We start from the raw sequence: 18,021 nt of genomic DNA on the forward strand, positions 1-18,021 counted from the left end.
CAGAAGCAGTGTTAATATCATCGGTTGATTCCCCATTTCAGGCCTTCATCGGCAGTGAGAGTCTGTGCCTAAAGATCCAGCCCCAGATGATCGAACGAATCGTCAAACTTGCCGCGGAGCAGCGCGAGAAAGCACCGGCCCTCCTGGAACTGCTGAGGACGCTGGTCAAGGTCGAGGACCTCGACTTACCACTGAAACGTAACCAGATGTATGTTATCAAATATATTATGCACAACTACCACCAGGTGGCATATGTGATAGACCAGCCACGCGAAATGAAGTAAGTGCATTTGTATATACACATGTAGGCAAGCCTTTTAAATATGGCATGTAAAATAACCTCCTATCAAGGGTTACGCTAACGAGAATCTTATCATCCCTACCAGTGTCGTAACCAGATTTGATTTTTGCTGGAGGTACATGTATAGAGAGGCCACTGTAGGCTGTCCACCTGTGTGGGATCTTTACTTGATCTGGCATAGTCACTCACATACAACGGAGCAAAGTTTCTTAGTCTCATTCGGCAGACACTTATAAAATTTTCATCTCAAAATGAGCCTCAAACATTTTGTGAAGAGCCAGGATGTGCAGGAATTTTCGTTCCTTGAAAGCCATGCTGGTTGGACCAGAAATACAATTCTTGGCTCTCCCCAGGATCAAACCTGGGCTCTTTTGCATGGTAAACTACTATTTTGACCACTAGGCAATGAGGCTCCTCATAAGTAGACTATCAAGTGTGGTAGTATGGCCACCTTGTCATACTATCCTTTCATCTTTGCAGGGAAAAGATATTGTGCAATGAATATGGTGCTGCTCATCTGAGATACATGGTGTGTTTGGTCGATCTGCTTGCCACATGTGCTGAGGTAGGTCGAAATATATGACAATTAACCGAGTTTTCAGTTTGCTCCGGACACCACAATTGTTGCCCCGATTACCAAACATTTTGACCTATGAATGATGGATGCCAGTGGCTCCCCATTCACTTTCACTGCCATCTACTAGCAAGTGTCATTCTCCCTGACATGTTCAAGGTTAGCCTTATCGAACTCTCCAAGAACAGCAGAATTGTTGTTAACAGGAAGTATCCGAATGATGTACCTCTTCCAGGAAGGTAAACACGTTCGTGAAACTGACTCACAAAAAACCTGGCAAGAGAGAAGAGGGGACCTTGAGAGCAGCACTCTCCTAGACATGAACAGAAGAGGGACGACTGCCACTTTTCTTCTTGGGCAGGCCACTGCAGACTAAAAGCTTACTTCACGAGGATGACCAGGGTCAAGTCGGGAAGGTGCAGTTCTTGAGCTCATGCTCTAATGCGTTACGCATCAGAGCATGAGTTCAAGAACTGCCCATCTGGTACACCGAGAGTTTGGCCACATGGTCTAACGGTGCATTAATGGAAACAGATAACTTTCTCTCTTCAAAGCAATAGCAAGCTGCTCCCATTGCAGGCCTATCCTCTTCTTTGATATTGTTCAAATTTACTCCACCTCTTCCAGGGTGAGAATCGCTTCATCGAGTCTCTGTGCCAGAAGTTCATCAAGATCGACGACCTGTTCTGGGTGCTGAACCATCCGAACATCGACAACAACCTGAAGAGTCCCTTCCTGAAGTATCTGCTGTGGGCGTACATGAATACCGCCGGGAGCATCATAGAGAGTGGAGCTGCAGAGTTGCCCCATGAAAGGTAACAAAATTCGTTTTCAAAAATATTGAAAGAAAATAAAAATGAACTCGGATCATTGAATGTGGCTCTGGTTTTCGCAATATGAATGAATGCAATGCAGATATAAATATTCGTAGTGTCTCACTACTGAGCTGAGCATCAACACTAGGCGATTTGTAAAATTGCCTGCACCCCACCAGCAGTAGACGATTAGTCACATTAGGGTTTTTCTTGACCTTTGATCTCAAGCCATGAAACTCCTTTGTGCGGAAACATGCTTGGTTTATCCCCGAGTGACACACTCGGACCATCCATGTTCTAGTTTCTACATGGTGCAAGCTGTTCACATATAGCACTGATGAGAATCTTACGAAATTCGGCTGTTGGGTTCTTTTGGGCAATCTTCTGTTTGCGTTCCTGATTCGTTAATGTTTATTTTCAGCGCCACCTGGGAATACCTTGCCCATCTTGTGACAGAAGTGAATGCATTGACTGTGTATATCATTGAGCAGAAGGACAGCATTGAACAGCTGTTGATTAAACCACCGTCCATAAGGTACGCATACATTCTCCTGAAAAAAAAAAAAATCAAACTCAAACGATATTGCTCGCCACACCAAGGAGCCTCATAGCCTTAAGTGGTTAACACTGCTCAGGCTCACCACAATAAAGTGCTTGGGTGCGATACTGGGGAGAACCCAGGATTGTATTTCTGGATGAATCCATATGTTTTTCAAGGAGCAAAAATTCCTGGCTTTTCACAGTCCTTCGAATGAGACTTGAAACCGAGGTTCCTTGTATCTGGTGTCCATGCGAGGGCAAGCAAAAGTCCCCACCAAGTGAGAAACATGAGTAGCCAATGCTTGCGTGGACTTTACCTCTGATGGAGTCACCAGGCCAATAAACCAAATTGGCCCATAAAAAAGGTCCTGCGTTTGAGGAGAGATATTCCCTGAAGATTATCACCTCTAAGTGCTGAGCAAACCCTGAAGAAGGAGAATTTTCTGACCTCAGGCCAAGAGAAGGGCTCTTTTGAGAAGAGGTGGAATTAACTCGATGGCTGGGTAGCAGGAGTGGGCTGCATTATTTGTAGTAGCCCTTGCCTATCATGTAGGGGACTTTCATCTCTCATTCATGTGTTCATTGAACAAGCTGTCCAAGTGGTGAAGAGTTTAGGAGACTACCTTCTGCAGACACATCTCGGTATGTTCCTGGCCTCATTGTGTGCTGTCCTAGATACAAAAGTCGTCTGATGTTCTATTTTCGATTGATCTATTCCAGTCAAGTAGCTGACCCCGAGAACCTGGCTGAGAAGATGCGGTCAAACCTTCACTACATGTTTGATGGAGTCATGCCATTTCTACAGGTAAGATGATGTTTACAGTTGTTACATCCCTCACAGAGATCTGTGAGCTAAATCAAAAGTTGGAAGCTGAAATTTCCAAGTCAAAATTTGAAGTTGGGGTTAGTAGTCTTTAATCACTGAAGTTCAAACCAGAGAGACCTCTTTACTGTGAGCCCAGAGTTCAAGCCACTAGTCCACAGCTGCTTCTTCAGTCGTGTACCCAAATACCTCTGACATCTTTCTGACAGGCACTATTTCTTGCTCCAGGTGTTCTTTAGGAAGTTCTACTCCGTCGACAAAGAGCTCTATCCCGAAGAATCGCCGATCGTGGATAAATTTGCCCATGCGCTGATGGTGTTCTCCGAGGCTATCGGCTTCCTCATCAGTAATCCCACCCACATGAGGACTCTTGTCAGCTGCGCGTTGTCTGTGGTACCACAGTCCACACTTCCAGCCAGAGTAAGTATTTTCCATCAGCCCTGTCAAGTTTTAAAGCCATCTGTTTGATATATACTATCATAGCAGATTTATCATCTGATGATCTCACCACTAATATCCATGTCATCATTCTTGGCGCGTGTCGGGGAAGAAGCAATGACGCATTTTTGCGAGAACATGTTTTCACTTCATGAGCAAAAAATATGATTCCGAGGACGTAACGCAGACCCTTTGTTTGGCATTTCCAGACGGGCGCATCACCCTGCCTCAAAAAATGTTTTTGATTTGCAACCTGCCCTCCTCTTCACCCGCCCTGCCCCGAAAAATTTACCAAATAGCTCCTGCCCCAGTGTAACCATCTGTGCTATACTGTCGAAGTTGCGATGCCATGCTAATGTCATATAAATGCGAAGTCTCTGTCTGTTTTAGTCTCGATCAATTTTCATTTCATTATGAGCACATTTAACTTGTGTTTGCGAAATACTTTTGAATTGTGGATTTTTGTTCTGTAAGGTTTCGGACACAAAACATCGAGGCCGGTTCAGAATTGATGATTTCAGTCCAGCGCCAGGGACACGCGCAACAATTAGTTTAAGTGCCCTTATTTTGCCCCAAGTGCCCTAAAGCCAGCTTAGTCCACCCTGCCCGTCCTTGGCCTCCAGCTATGGGTCTGTAATGGAGCAATGATGTAGCGTCAAATACAGAGTGGGTGCCAGTTTCGTGCTGGCAGACAGGGGAGAACCGGCCTCCAAAAAAAATTAGCTTTGTTGGTCAAATCACTGTCATGACTGTGGTGAAGAAACATCAGACTGTCGGCCTGGGAATCATCTATCGAAGTTGAACTGATGTCGTGTCTTCCGTTGCCAGTAGAGTAACAAAAGGACTGGTTATTTGTGTTTGAACTGCATGAAAATTTAGAATTTTGAAGAAACGAATAATTTTCTGTAAATTAATGGGAGTATTTTGTCATTTATTCTCCTCACTTGTCCCTATAATTTTAACTCTTTCAGTGCCCACGATTTGGGCATTTTGGGGGCATTTTCATCATCGAAAATCCCACAAAAATACTTGAGATACACTCATCAAAATTCTTCAAAACCTTTTATCTTTACCCCTACATGTAGCTTCAATAAAACAGTAGTTTAGTAATAAGTAGCTAGGGCTTATTTTCTGAAGAATTTAAGGGAGCGGTATTTTATGGAAGAAAACATGGTTTTTCTTCCATGAAACTAGGTTATATAAGCTTATGGAAGAAAAATTGTTGAAACTGGGTTTTGAAGAGAGAACATGAAACTTGTATTTTTTCAAAGAAGACCAAGTTGTTTTTAAAAACCTAGTTTTGTTTTCTTCTATTGATATAACCTTGGCTGGTTTTATTGTACAAAACCATGTTTTCTTCCATAAAAACCTAGTTTCATTGAAAAAAACATGGTTTTCTTCCATAAAACTAAGTTTTGAAAGAAGAAAACCTGGTTTTTTTCCATAAAACTAGATTTTCTTATTTATTGGACGAACGGCTTGCCATTAGCGCCAGGCCCTTAATCAACGATAGTGATGACCCTGTCATTCTACTTTTATAGGAGCCCATGGTATTGTATTCGCTGATTTCATTCTCAACTATCTATCTGTAACTCTCTTATACATTGTCAGCTTGTACCCTCCTTAATATGGTGAATTGGGTTTTTTACCTCTGAAATCTTTTCGCAAATAACCAACGATCTCAAAAACTATGAACGAACCCATGTACACTCTCTGTCAAAAGTAAATGAACACCTCTAAACCTTCACATTTAGAAATTGACAATTTCTGAAATTGTGGTGTAAATGATGATTTTTTACCTGGACTGTTCAGTTAGATTTTGGTGGATAATGTAATCAGATTCCAACTATGATCAGTGCACAGTTTAAGAGTAGCTGAGGATTTACTGGTGTTTATTTACTTTTGACCAAGACCATACAGCTGCAGAGCTTTGAAGATGCTAACTGGATGAATTTCGGATTTTGACATACATGTATATGTGATGCTTTCAAAGTCTTTTCTACTTCATACAATAGTCACATTCTAATATAACCTTCCCAATTCATGCAACAGTCACATTCTAATATAACCTTCCCTATTCCCCTTTCTTTTTTTGTACACATTGCCTAGTTGGACTAGCTACCGCTATGGTTAATGGGGAGTGGTGCCACTTTTTTAACTTCCAAAAATTGGTGTATTGGGTTGCAGTTCCATTTGTGCATATCCCATGCCTTAATTATGGTGCAGGCTTTTTTTTTATTTTCCCGACTCACATGTACAGTACTACCAAAAAGTAAATGTCCACAGGTTTTTTTAGTATCACAGAGATAGAATAAGATAATTGAGTGCGGTTTTCAGCAGAGAATGGTATATCTAGTTGGCCATGTATCTGTTGTATTTGGACCCAGCTTATCCTGTCTCTTCATTATGTAACAGGCAATTTAAAAAATGTCCAAAAAGTAACTTTTTAATTCTATTTTATTTTTGTTCTTTTTCACAAGGTATGGGTGAACTATGATGCAACAAAGGTTTTTTTTGGCTTTCATTACTAGAAAAGATATATGACCAACTAAATATACCATACTCTGCTGAAAACCGCATTCAAATATTTTATTTTATCTCTGTGATATTTGTAAAAAACGGTGGCCCTCGCTTCCTGGTAGGAATGTACATTGTACCTAAAGCTTCATATTAGTCTGTAAAAGATGGGGGTTTTTGTATCAAATATTTTATTCATATTCTTGTTGATCAATTAGGGTATGACCTGGTGTATAAGAGAGTTACTGTTTTGGATTGTCAAGCTATATTTGTGTCAGTTTTTCTTGTCTGTGGGTGAGGAACATTTCTAATATAATTTGATCACAAAAAGTTTTTTTAAAAAGGATTTGATTCCCTCTTTATCAGTGTGCCAAGCTATTCTGAATAATTTTTCAAAAACTACAGTCCAAATCAAAATTGACATCCGTCCTGCTTCATGTCAGTGACACACAACGTATATGTGTGTTGCGCGCTATAAATAACACACCGGTGATGCGCTTATCTCTCTATGTTTTTCTTGAATATCATGCACGACCAACGCACTGGATAGTGTATCAATGATGCGCCAATGACGCGATTTACGGGATGTCAATTGTAATTTTGACTGTAGGTAAACGAGTTTTGAATCGTATGCACTTCACCCACCTTACATTGAACCATGTACCAGCAGCCAAAGGGTTAATTGTGTAGAACTCACTTTATGCTGTTGATGGTGCAGTAGAACCTCTCTATTAAGGACATCATTGGGACTGACAAATGCTGTCCTTAATAGAGAGGTGTCCTGATAAGAGAGGTCGAAATTAATGGAAACCACCAATTTGGGACCAAAACTAGTGTCCTTAATAGAGAGGTTGTCCTTAATAGAGAGGTGTCCACTAAGGGAGGTTCCACTGTATATGTTACTGATGTTGATTGACCAACTTGTGGCATTCGTATCACATTTGTCAGGATCTATTGTGTTCTGAAAGTAATTCTGTTTACTTCATACATGTAGGTTCTCGAGGATTTCCTGGAGAAGTTTGGTTCGGGCCGACTCGACCTGAAGGAGACTAGTGATGAAGTGGCCTATCAGGTAAGCACAGTAGTTTCGATACCCGTAGCAATTTTGCCCATAGATACAGTTCAAGTCACAATTGACATCCTTTCAGCTTTGCGTCAGTTATGTGCAACATACTTATTGCTAAATGTCCAGCGTAGCTGAGGTTGGACGCATATTCTGCACGACCTACGCACAGGTGCTCCACTGCCGCGATTAAAGGGATGTCAATTGTGATTTGGGCTGTAAGTTCGCAACGTGGCATTTTTTCATGTCTTTATAAATCCTTCCCAGCAGGGTCAATGCTTGGATATCTCGCCCACAGGGATGTGCAGTAGGTGACTGCACTTGGTGGAAGTGTTGTTGAATCTTCCACCCAACTAGTTGCCCAAAACAATGGACCAAAAAACGTCTGGTTATAAGGATCTATACCACCTCGTACTGTGTTGATGTCAAAGGGGTCACATGCCCAAGAGACTGTTTGAGGCGATTCGACATTCCATAAAAAAAAGAATTGCCTCATGTCACAAATGACAAGTGAAAAATGACACTTTATATTTGGAAACATTAACTCTATGTAAACCTATGTACCGGTAGATAAAATGATATGATGTCATGAATCTTTCAGTAATACACCATGCAACTACTACTGTCAAAAGTGAGGAACTGTGATGAATGACATCATGAATCATATGTAGCCCACTCTTCGAAAATCACGTGTTCGTTCTGCATGTCACAAATGACAAGTGATACGTTACGTGGGGAAACTTGAACTCTATGTAAACCTATGTAAATAGAATAGAATAATATGATGTAATGAATCTTTCAGGAATATACCAACTACTACTGCGAGGAAGAAGAACTGAATGCCAAACTCCACACATATGCTGTCAACTACCGTCAGGTGTATGGAGGAGCAAACACCGTCGCCGCCCAACTCAAACATGCTCCACCCAAAGCAGCAGTCAGACGTGAGTAATACAGTTTTCTGGTGGATGTAGTAATCTAACTGGCCCCATTAAACTCTTTTACCTATATCAAATGTGAATGTTCGAGCCGAAATTTATGTTCGCGTCATTTACTCATCATTATTTCAGAATCTTTGTTCTCAAATTTCTCCATTTAACGATTTTCTTGATACCGTTGATGAGAGTAAAACAAAAAAACATGACTTACATTTATGATACGTCATGTACAACATACTTCACCAGCTTAGACATGTTAAAGGGGTATGCCTTTCGTATTTGATCATGGATCAGAAAAATAGAAATGCAGTAATACACAATGCCCTACTGCAGTTATCATGCATGCAACTTTGCTAAAATTTGGTATGTATAGTATTAGGATATCTGTCTACACAACGGCAATGTTGAAATTCATTTTCAGTATATACTTGTGCATTTGAAAATGTGGTAAAACTGCTTTATTTTCCTGACCCACCAGTAAATACAAAGAGAGTACCCCTTTCAATGAAGTGTCGTGCCCAAGGATGCCTTTAGACATCATCGGTAACACCCAGATTGTTCTTTCCTCTGCAGCCTACACAGAAATGGGTGGAGATGAGGAGCTCCCCCTTGGGGAAGAGTTCCAAAACTTCATTCAATGTTTCATCAAAGCGCACTCGAAGTCCACAGAAGAGAAGTACGAGCGTGCAGGGAAGCTGCTGGACCAACTAGTGTAAGTTACTTTTGAAGCATGTTGTGGGGCGTTTTTAGCACCAAAGTTTTTGCATTGTACCAATAGTTAAACCTTGGCATACAGTTGAACCATCGTTAGCAGACACCTCTCCTTTAAGGACAGCCTCTCTATTAAGGACACTAGTTTTGGTTCCAAGGTAGAAGTTTCCGTTCAATTTGACCTCTCTTGTCAGGACATCCCTCTATTAAGGACAGCACTTGTTAGTCCCGAGGGTGTCCTTTGTGGAGAGGTTCTACTAGGCATCTGCCGTATCCCATTGCAAAAACAGTACTACATTTCTAAACTGGTGGGGCTATCAACTTAAAACTTTGTACACATGACCTCCTCAGTCGGATGACTTCTGTCTCTGAATTTCAGACCAGTTTGATGCTTGACTTGGTCACCAGGGGGCCAAAACTGAAAACATAAAAAGTGCAATATCTCACTTGTTAGTGGCAATAGTGCTTTATTTTCTATACAATTTTTATGGTAGGTACTCCCAGCAAAGATTCATCTCCTATTTTCCTTAATATTCTCCTTGTTCCCTTAGTCTCTGATCCTACCAACCATGTTGACATTGGATTTTAGCGTGAACATCTTGTTTCCTTCCAGGATCTCTTTCTCCCAGTCGCGACACACGGACAAAAAGCGTCTCGATCAGGAGGAGTTGGATATAAAATGTCTGCAGTTGCTCCGCGGCATGATCCACAACGAGGAGAGGAAACTACCAGAGAACTGGGATGAGAGCAAACAGAAAACTAAAACGTATGTGAAAGACATTTTTGTTGCTGCATAAAGCGTAAAGTTGTGTCCGACTGGTAAAGGTTTAGTCCGTCCTTTGGATTGACGCTGGCTACCTCATCTTGTCATGAGTTTTAGTTGTCATAGGTAGAGGCCCTCATCCTGCTGGTTTAGGTCATAAGTTTTTGTGCTGCTAACTTTGTTTGTAAGCCTGTGATAGCAAATATATGGTGGTGGTGGAGCCCCGGTCTTGACTGGTGTGGTTGTGAAGGGAAGGGAAGAGAGGGTTCGGAGATGGCAGGTTTTGGCTTGAGTGACTTACTGGAGTCATTCAAGGTGGAATATGCAAGGCAGGTTTGAGTTTGCCATTTGTGGTGCAGGTTTTGGTGCAGGTTTCGGTGCTGGTTTCGGTGCAGTGGTAACCTCATTAGTTATGCTAGTGAACTAAAATAGAGTATGGTTGGTTGTGCAGCCAGCGAAACCTTTTTGATGCAGGTTTCGGTGCAGGTTTTGGTGCTGGTTTCGGTGCAGTGGTAACCTCATCAGTTATGCTAGTGGACTAAAATGGAGTGTGGTAGGTTGTGCAGCCAACAACACCATTTCGAGACTGACTTGAGAGTCAGTCCAATTCCCTGGCTGTGGTAGTAGGGAGCGGTTGAAAAGGGCTCTCTGAGTTTATTTCTCAGGGTCTGATCCAAGTACAATACCACACTTGTCATTAATATATGTCATTGTTTCAATCCATAATATGTTCTTCTATTCCAAATTTCTAGGCAACTGACCATGATCAAAGAGCTTCAGAATGCCTTTAATCAGAAGGAGGCGTTGTGGAAAGTGTTACCCCACGTTGCCCGGCAAAACGACATGTTAGTGAAAGAAGTGCTTGGCTTCATGTCGGCTATGCTCTTTAATGCCAATAATGAGACACAGGTTTGTGGTTCAAATCTTTCGTTCCAGCACAGGGAATATTCCAGGTCTGTACACTGCGTAATACTGACCCGGAGTAATTCGTACTGCAAAATTTTCCCCTAGTTCTACCATTCACGTTTTTTGTTTGGTTACACTTCAAAAAACAAGATGGTGACACGTAAGTCCACACGATATACGTACAACCCTGACGAAACATAGAGCGATAAACGCGTCACACGTGTTTGTTTCACGCAACTGACGCAAAGGAGAAGCTATGTCAATTGTGACTAGGACTGTACCTTTCTTTGCAGCGGTCCATGCACACCTACTTCATGAGTACGAGGGAGGAGAACTTCTTCTTAGCCATGAAGATACGAATGCAGATGTCGGCAACTGCTGCCAAGGAAAAGTAAGGGAAATCATGTGTTCTTCTTGAGATGCTGAATAAGGTTTCATCGCAAAGGAACTTTTTTGACTGAGTCACAAAAGTGCTTCAGTGGCATTACTAATGATATCAGCATCTCGCATGTCTGTGCTAACCTTTCATTTCTGTATGATGATATAGACTTCTCCATATCCAAAGCGATGTTAACATCTTCAGGACCAAAATGTCCCAAACAATAGAGGTCACGACGTGATGTTTTGACGGCCACCTGCCAATGCATTTCCTTTACGTCGTGACCACGTGTGACGGCCAATGTGGCTGTGCAAAACAATTGGGAACGTCATCATGTGAGGTCAGTGAAGAACCTCTATACGCATAGTGTCTGCAGTTTCAGTTTCAGTTTTAGGTCTGTTTCCTTTTATTTTGATTTCTACCTTTCAGACGTGCGCTGATCTCTCAACACAAAGCCAAGGCCCAGGAGGCCATCGCCCACGCCAAGAGTTTACAGGCCACCATGACACAGGGAAGGGTTGCATTACAGGTAGGACCTCTGTCAGAAACATTTTGAGCTTTAAAGTAGCCAAGTTCAGTTCAGTCAAGACGATTGCCAGATTCATAAAGGACATTGGCCTGGTTTTAAAGGGTAACTTGTGTCAAATTTCACCATACAATGTTTTAGCTGTTTTTGACAAATGACCGTCACTTTCTCATAAATCGGTAAGGTTTTCGAATTGAAATGCACATTTTCTAGAAATTGATGGTTTAATCCCACCTGGACGTCTCGCTTCGATGCCGTTTTCGTTGATGATGTCACAACATGAACATTTTTGCGGTCGCAGTGGTTTACATTCAGCGATTTTATAATAAATCTAATCAAAAATGGAAAATTTGAGCTTTACATTTGTGATCAACAATTAAAAACAGACGCATTTCCGCAAAGGTGTAAATTACATCATAGTATCACTTTAAAGTGCTCAAAAAGAGATGCAGGTTTAAAGCCAACTTTGTCAGAGCAATACATTGCCCTTACGTCGGAATCAAAGTAATTGATGCATGACATCTATTCATATGCAAGTTTCTTAATGGAGTCCTATTACAGGCCCTATTGTTCACAAGTTCATCAGCCGTATCACACGTTGGACTTATATGGACATGAGAAGGTTCATTTTCACCACGCTAGAAAATGTGAAAAGTAGGCTGAAACGTTGGTCGTTTGAAATTCCCCTGTAACATGTTTAAGTAGGTGACTAGAGTGTGTTCAGAAACTTTACACAGTCTGGCATAAGAACAGCTCAATAAAGCTCATGAAAGAAGGACCTATAATACACCACTGGGGAGAACGTAGTGTATAGTTTCTTGTGCCAGGATGGCCTTTCACGAGTTTTTGCCCCCAGGTTTTTGCCCCCAGGTTTTTGCCCCCAGGTTTTTGCCCCCAGGTTTTTGCCCCCAGGTTTTTGCCTTGGTTCTTCGGAATGGTCATCGATTAGAAAGGTGACTCTTGGTGACAACTGATCTTAATAAAAATTGTGGTCTGTATAACTGTCACAAAAAGTACTTGTAAAATGCTGATTTAATCAATTGATTACTTTCGTTTTCCAGAGATTGCAAAATGCTGAGAATGCTCGAAGGATGAAACGTCTGCGGAGAACAGTAAGTATCAGATGAGTACTTCTGATGTTAAGTTAATGCAAACAAGAAGTTAAAATGATTTATCAGCTTGTTTAGTCTGTTCATTGCAAGTTAATGGCATAATATAAATTAACTGATGTTCCAAGTACAGTACAATGTACATCTACTGACGTTGCATGTACCGTTTAATGTACATTCACTGACATTGCAAGTACAGTAGAATGTAAACTGACGTTGCAAGTACAGTTTAATGTACATTCACTGTCATTGCAAGTACAGTAGAATGTACATTAACTGACCTTGCAAGAACAGTAGAATGTACATTAACTGACGTTGCAAGTACAGTAGAATGTACATCAACTGACATTGCAAGTACAGTACAATGTACATTAACTGATGTTGCAAGTAGTAGAATGTACTTTACCAGACATTGCATGTACGGTTAAATGTACAGTTAAATGTACATTAACCGATGTTGCTTACTTTTGTTAGTTGAGTCTTTGTTTACTAATGTGAGTCATCTGTACATGTGACTTGAAATAAGTTGAAGCTTCTCTAAATCAACTGTCCATGTGGTTCCATAGCAGTTTTTTTGTGCGTGGTTTATGCGGGTTTTCTAACGTCAAACCCTGTCTTTGAGCTGGTTTCCTGTTGTCACCTTCACCAACTTTATGTATGTTCACTCTTGATTGATGTTCAGATGGGCCATCATCGGGAAGTAAGTACATTAGCCCGTTCTGCATGACACACAGCATGCTAACACAACTGCTAACACCATGAACACTTATAATTGGGTAGCATTGGAGGGGATGTGTAGAAAAAGTTAGAGTAGTTTTATAGATGTAGTATATGTCAAGTCTTCTGTAACTGGAGAGGGACTAGAATTTGTGTGATACTGCATGCTTCTTAAAGGTCAAAAATACTCCCGACGCACGACCTTCACCGTATTACAATATAACATGTACACCACTCCCCCTTTAACTGCCGCAGATTTTTTTTGACATCCTGTTTTTATAAAGATAGCCTGAAACAGAGAAGAGTTAAATTCCTCGCAAACCACCATAGAAATGATATACTATACATGTACCTGCACGCCATCTATTAGTACGCGGGAAAACTGCGGAGCAGAAGATCTTTTTTAAAAATGAAACTCAATCAATGGCCGACAGGCCCTCGTTGCAATTCGTCAATAGTGGCAGTTAAAGGGCTAATACTTATCACGATCACAGCATTTTTATTTTTCATCCAAAATGTTGTCTTGGAAAGGTTATTCAAAGAATATCATATGCTACATCTATTCTTCAAACAACACGATTATCCTTGATAACCCAATGTGATTCTATACCCCATCTAACCTTAGTGTCTACTCTAGCTTTAGTATTGAACTGATCAGTTCTTCTAATGTTTCATCACTTTTTTTGCGCCGATGCGCGTTTTCAAATGCATTTCAAATGATTTCTGAGTCATCTAAATGTATTGTATAATGGTTTAAATGACCTTAATAATGATTCATGAAGAAAAAACTTCTTCAAATTTTTTCAAATAAAAAAAAAAATCAGCCCTGAGCTGACCCTCTTTCAAATGTGTAAACATTTTTGCGCTGATGCTCATTTTCAAATGCATTTCAAATGATTTCTGAGTCATCTGGATGTATTGTATAATGGTTTAAATGACCTTAATAATGATTTATGAAGAAAAACTACTTCAAATGTTTTAAAATTAAAAAAAAATCAGCCCGAGCTGACCCTCTTTCAAATGTGTAAAAATTTTTGCGCTGATGCTCATTTTCAAATGCATTTTCAAATGATTTCTAAGTCATCTTGATATTTTGTATAATGGTTTAGATGACCTTAATAATGATTTGTGAAGAAAACACTTCTTCAAATTTTTTCAAATTAAAAAAAAAATCAGCCCCGAGCTGACCTCTTTCAAACGTGTCGATCCGCTAGGCTCCAAACAGTCAGAGAAGATGCTGTGCCTCTATTAGTTTATGTGGATATTCTCTTCCTGTTACTACATGAGGAAACCAGCCCTGTAAAAATTATCTCCTAACCATCCCCCACCAACTAATGGAAAATGCCTTAGATGCCGGGGGGGGGGGGGATGGATATTTGATGAAGGGAGAGTTTCTGAGGAATAGTTTATTGACTTTAGCTCTCAGCTTATCTGAGCCAGGTAACCTCCTGCTGAGTTGCCGGACCAAAAGCTGAGGTCAACATATGTTGTTACATAACCGACCTTGCTATCACATCCTGGTTGCCTTGAAGTCGACCAAATTACTTCTAATTTTGCCTCATCACAGTAATTAGTCATGATCACATGATGATGAACCTGGCCCGAGTATCACTGGTTACGCTGGCCATTAGGTAGATAAGGTAAATATGCCGATCATCACTGTGTGTAGTATCAGCGGGGTGCTTGAAGTTGGAGGGTGACTAAATATTTTACAGGGCTGGTTTCCTCATGAGATATATGTACTAACCTCCCCCATGAAAGCTGCTTTGTGGGAGCTGTGTTATCATGATTTGGCCTGAAGACCCAATAGTTGCGCGTACACCACGAAATATTGTTGGACCAATTGCACGTACACCACCACATTGCCGTGACAAATTTGTTCGGCAATCCATTGCCGGTACAAATTGCCGGGCCAATTTGTCCCATCAAGCTTGATGGTCCAAATTCGCCCGGCTTGTTAAATGCTCGACTTTGTCGTGGTGTACGCGCTGATGGATCGGCAATTAGCTAGTTAGATGGTTCGGCAACAGGCGGCGCTTTCGAAATGGCGCTTTCTGCTTATTGTTTGCGCGCCATCTGTTGCCGGATTTTATAACTAGCTGCAGCGCTGGTGTACGCGCTTGGTGGATTTTCGATGGTGCGGCATTGGTTCACGAACCAAGATTGGTGGTCCATTTTCAGGTGGTGTACGTGCGGCTTATGTTAATATTAAAGACAATAGAGCAATGGGGATAGTGTATTGGGCTAGGCCTAAATTCTTTTCACTACAAGGTATAAAGGGACAAAATAATGTAATGACTACAAAAAGGCGCTTCCTCTCTATGAAATAGCTTAAAAAATGTAAATCGTTTTCAGAGCATGTTCCAGAAATCTGGCCCAGGCATCGAGAGGAAGACCGGATCGTCTCTGCTCAAGTACAAATCAAAAGAGGAGAAGATGCCCCTGATCAAGGAGAACCAGCATCGTCAGGGGGTTGACGACGTAGTCGTTGCTAACGGGAAGATGAAACAAGTGTCGTTCGAAGGCGGGATCGACAACCAGCGATTTGAGATGGCCGAGATTAAGGTTGATACTATGGTGAGTGACCGAGGCTGCCCCTCAAAGGGGTGTGCCGTTCGTTATGACTGGTGGTCCAGGAAAATAGAAATGCAGTTCTACACAATGCCGTAGTTAAGTTATCATGTATACGAATTTGCTGAAAGTTGCTATTTGTAGTGTTTTTGTACACAACAGCTTCAGCTAAAGTTCAAAACATACCCCTGACTGATGCTTACACAATCTTGATGAACATTCAGTTTTATACCAGTAGTCTGCCTAAAATTGACCAGTCATCAGTGATGCTGTAAAATGATCAGTTGATCAGTGTGTTTCTGAAACTTCCTCTTCTTCTTCTGTCGACTGGTCAAACTTTTACAACGTTGGTCGTCAAAAACGTGGCAGTGTGACGCAAATCTGCCTCTGTTCTCGATGGCTTTTCCTGGAGAGAAGTGGACTCGGGACAGGCCTCCCCTCGGTTGGTAATCAGAGGACATTCTTCCAGGATGTGTTCTAGCGTCTGTTCAAAGAAATTCTTCACTATTTCAGCCCCCTGCTGGTCCAGGCGGTGACCAAACCACGCCAGGGGAACCCGGCCGGGCCGAGGCGGACGAATCGCAAGATCTGCACTATCGGGACGACGGCTATATAGAACTGGTGCTGAAAGTCCTCTCGAGGATGTGCGATGGACAATTCCGGTCTTTGCAACATTATCTGCGGGAACAGCCGGATAATATCAAGTCATTCAATCTGATCGCAGAGACGGTGCAATACATGAGTCAAGTTTACGCCAACATCAACCCGAATAGTATCAACTTAATTTATCAGTTGCTGGACAGTTTGAACGAATGCGTTTCGGTGAGTATTTCCCATCGTTCTTGTCGTCGGGATCATCAACATTGTCAACCTCAACAACATCACCATCAATAAGCCCTTTGCCAGATACGCGGGTACCACCTAGAGTCAGACCAACAAACCATCTTTACAATAGATCTTCACGGTAAAAGACGCCAGACAATGCCTCTCGGGCCATTGTCTGACGTCTTTTACCATGAAGATATATTGTAAAGATGGTTTGTTGGTCCGACCGACCCTAGGTGGTACCGGCGTATCTGGCAAAGGGACTACACTAATCCATTTTTGCTGGAGAGACTACATCCATGGCCTTGTGAGGATATAGTTGCTACCAGGAGGCTGGTTGAAGGGATTTTATCTTATTTCCTTGTTACTTTCAGGGAAATGAAGAAAATCGCGTGGTCATCTTTGACAACAAGATCGTGGACTACATCAACTTCATTCTGAGGACCGGCCAGTTCGGGTCGTGTGAGTTGGAGAAGGCGTTACAGTTGCTCGAGATCATCGGCGACCTGCTGATGTCGTTAATCGAGGAGAATCAACCTGATGCCCTAGAGATCGCCAGGGAGGTCGCCGACTGCCTGGACAAGGAGGCGTTGTTGCGATTCATGACTGAATGTTATAACTCATCAAGGGTAAGCAGTCGGCCGAAGATCCTGGATGGGTGGATTGTGGCCTGATCAAGCTGTCGGGTGCCTGTCTGTGACAGTGTCCACTCCATCATGCCTGTTACAGCCCTATTTGCTCAGGGCTTTCCAACTACTACAAGTGGCTTGTTGGGGCAGGGGATGAACCAGGGGGCAACAGGCTGCTGGGGTCAGTAGATAATTTTTTTTTTAATTTCCCAAAAAAGTGTGTGTTGTATAGAAGAAGGGTAGTCTGATCATAAAGCGAGTTTGGCAGTATCAATTCAGGCCGTCATTCAATTACTTTGTGTCAAGCAATTTCATTGGCCACCCATTTACGAGTGTGCGTCTGATGGATTTCCCGCCCTATTGTGTCGGCGGTGAAAGGAGGAGACTTTAGGATTGACATTCACTGCCGGTTAGTCGGCATTTTCCACAAAACCGCAAACTAGAATAGTCATGCAAATTTCCCGGCTTACGAAACATCCATCGTTTCTTTCAGCCGCCAGAACAATCACAATTTGCCAAAGCCAGAAAATTGAAAGAAGCCGCAATTCAACAAACCATGCTCTTATCGCGTAAATCAAAAGCGCAGGTGCCCACCGGGGACCTTGCACCCAAGACTGTCCTGCCAAGACCCGAAGATGGCCTGCTGACCAATGACATGAAGGAAACCATGGTAACAGTCGGTTTCAAATATTTCTTCCTACTCCGACGAATCATGGATATATCACCACGGGTTACCAAGACGGGTATGTTTAAGAGGAGAAATATTATATATGTTTCTTTATTTTGCACTTCCTAGGGATTTTAGACACTTTATTTTACTTGGTAAGGTAAGAGTGGTACAATTATAGGTCCAGTACAGTTGTAAACTCTGTGTGA

The 18,021-nt window shown here is 41.9% G+C and overlaps 1 protein-coding gene across 2 annotated transcripts in view; it reads left to right on the top strand.

Annotated features, from left to right (window-relative positions):
* Positions 1-18,021, top strand: part of LOC135494175 (inositol 1,4,5-trisphosphate receptor type 2-like) — a 102,255-nt gene that overhangs the window by 70,100 nt on the left and 14,134 nt on the right. For both annotated transcript variants that reach the window (XM_064782016.1, XM_064782017.1), the window contains 19 exons: positions 42-280; positions 782-866; positions 1,503-1,690; positions 2,112-2,225; positions 2,951-3,035; positions 3,282-3,473; positions 7,003-7,080; positions 7,874-8,015; positions 8,583-8,721; positions 9,334-9,486; positions 10,236-10,392; positions 10,683-10,780; positions 11,198-11,297; positions 12,356-12,406; positions 13,086-13,103; positions 15,476-15,697; positions 16,205-16,513; positions 16,891-17,145; positions 17,639-17,888. In XM_064782016.1, the coding sequence (XP_064638086.1) occupies positions 42-280; positions 782-866; positions 1,503-1,690; positions 2,112-2,225; positions 2,951-3,035; positions 3,282-3,473; positions 7,003-7,080; positions 7,874-8,015; positions 8,583-8,721; positions 9,334-9,486; positions 10,236-10,392; positions 10,683-10,780; positions 11,198-11,297; positions 12,356-12,406; positions 13,086-13,103; positions 15,476-15,697; positions 16,205-16,513; positions 16,891-17,145; positions 17,639-17,888 (2,875 nt within the window). The remainder of the gene's footprint in view (positions 1-41; positions 281-781; positions 867-1,502; positions 1,691-2,111; positions 2,226-2,950; positions 3,036-3,281; positions 3,474-7,002; positions 7,081-7,873; positions 8,016-8,582; positions 8,722-9,333; positions 9,487-10,235; positions 10,393-10,682; positions 10,781-11,197; positions 11,298-12,355; positions 12,407-13,085; positions 13,104-15,475; positions 15,698-16,204; positions 16,514-16,890; positions 17,146-17,638; positions 17,889-18,021) is intronic.

This window comes from Lineus longissimus, chromosome 9 (assembly GCF_910592395.1).
Source record: "Lineus longissimus chromosome 9, tnLinLong1.2, whole genome shotgun sequence".
Lineage (NCBI taxonomy): Eukaryota > Metazoa > Nemertea > Pilidiophora > Heteronemertea > Lineidae > Lineus > Lineus longissimus.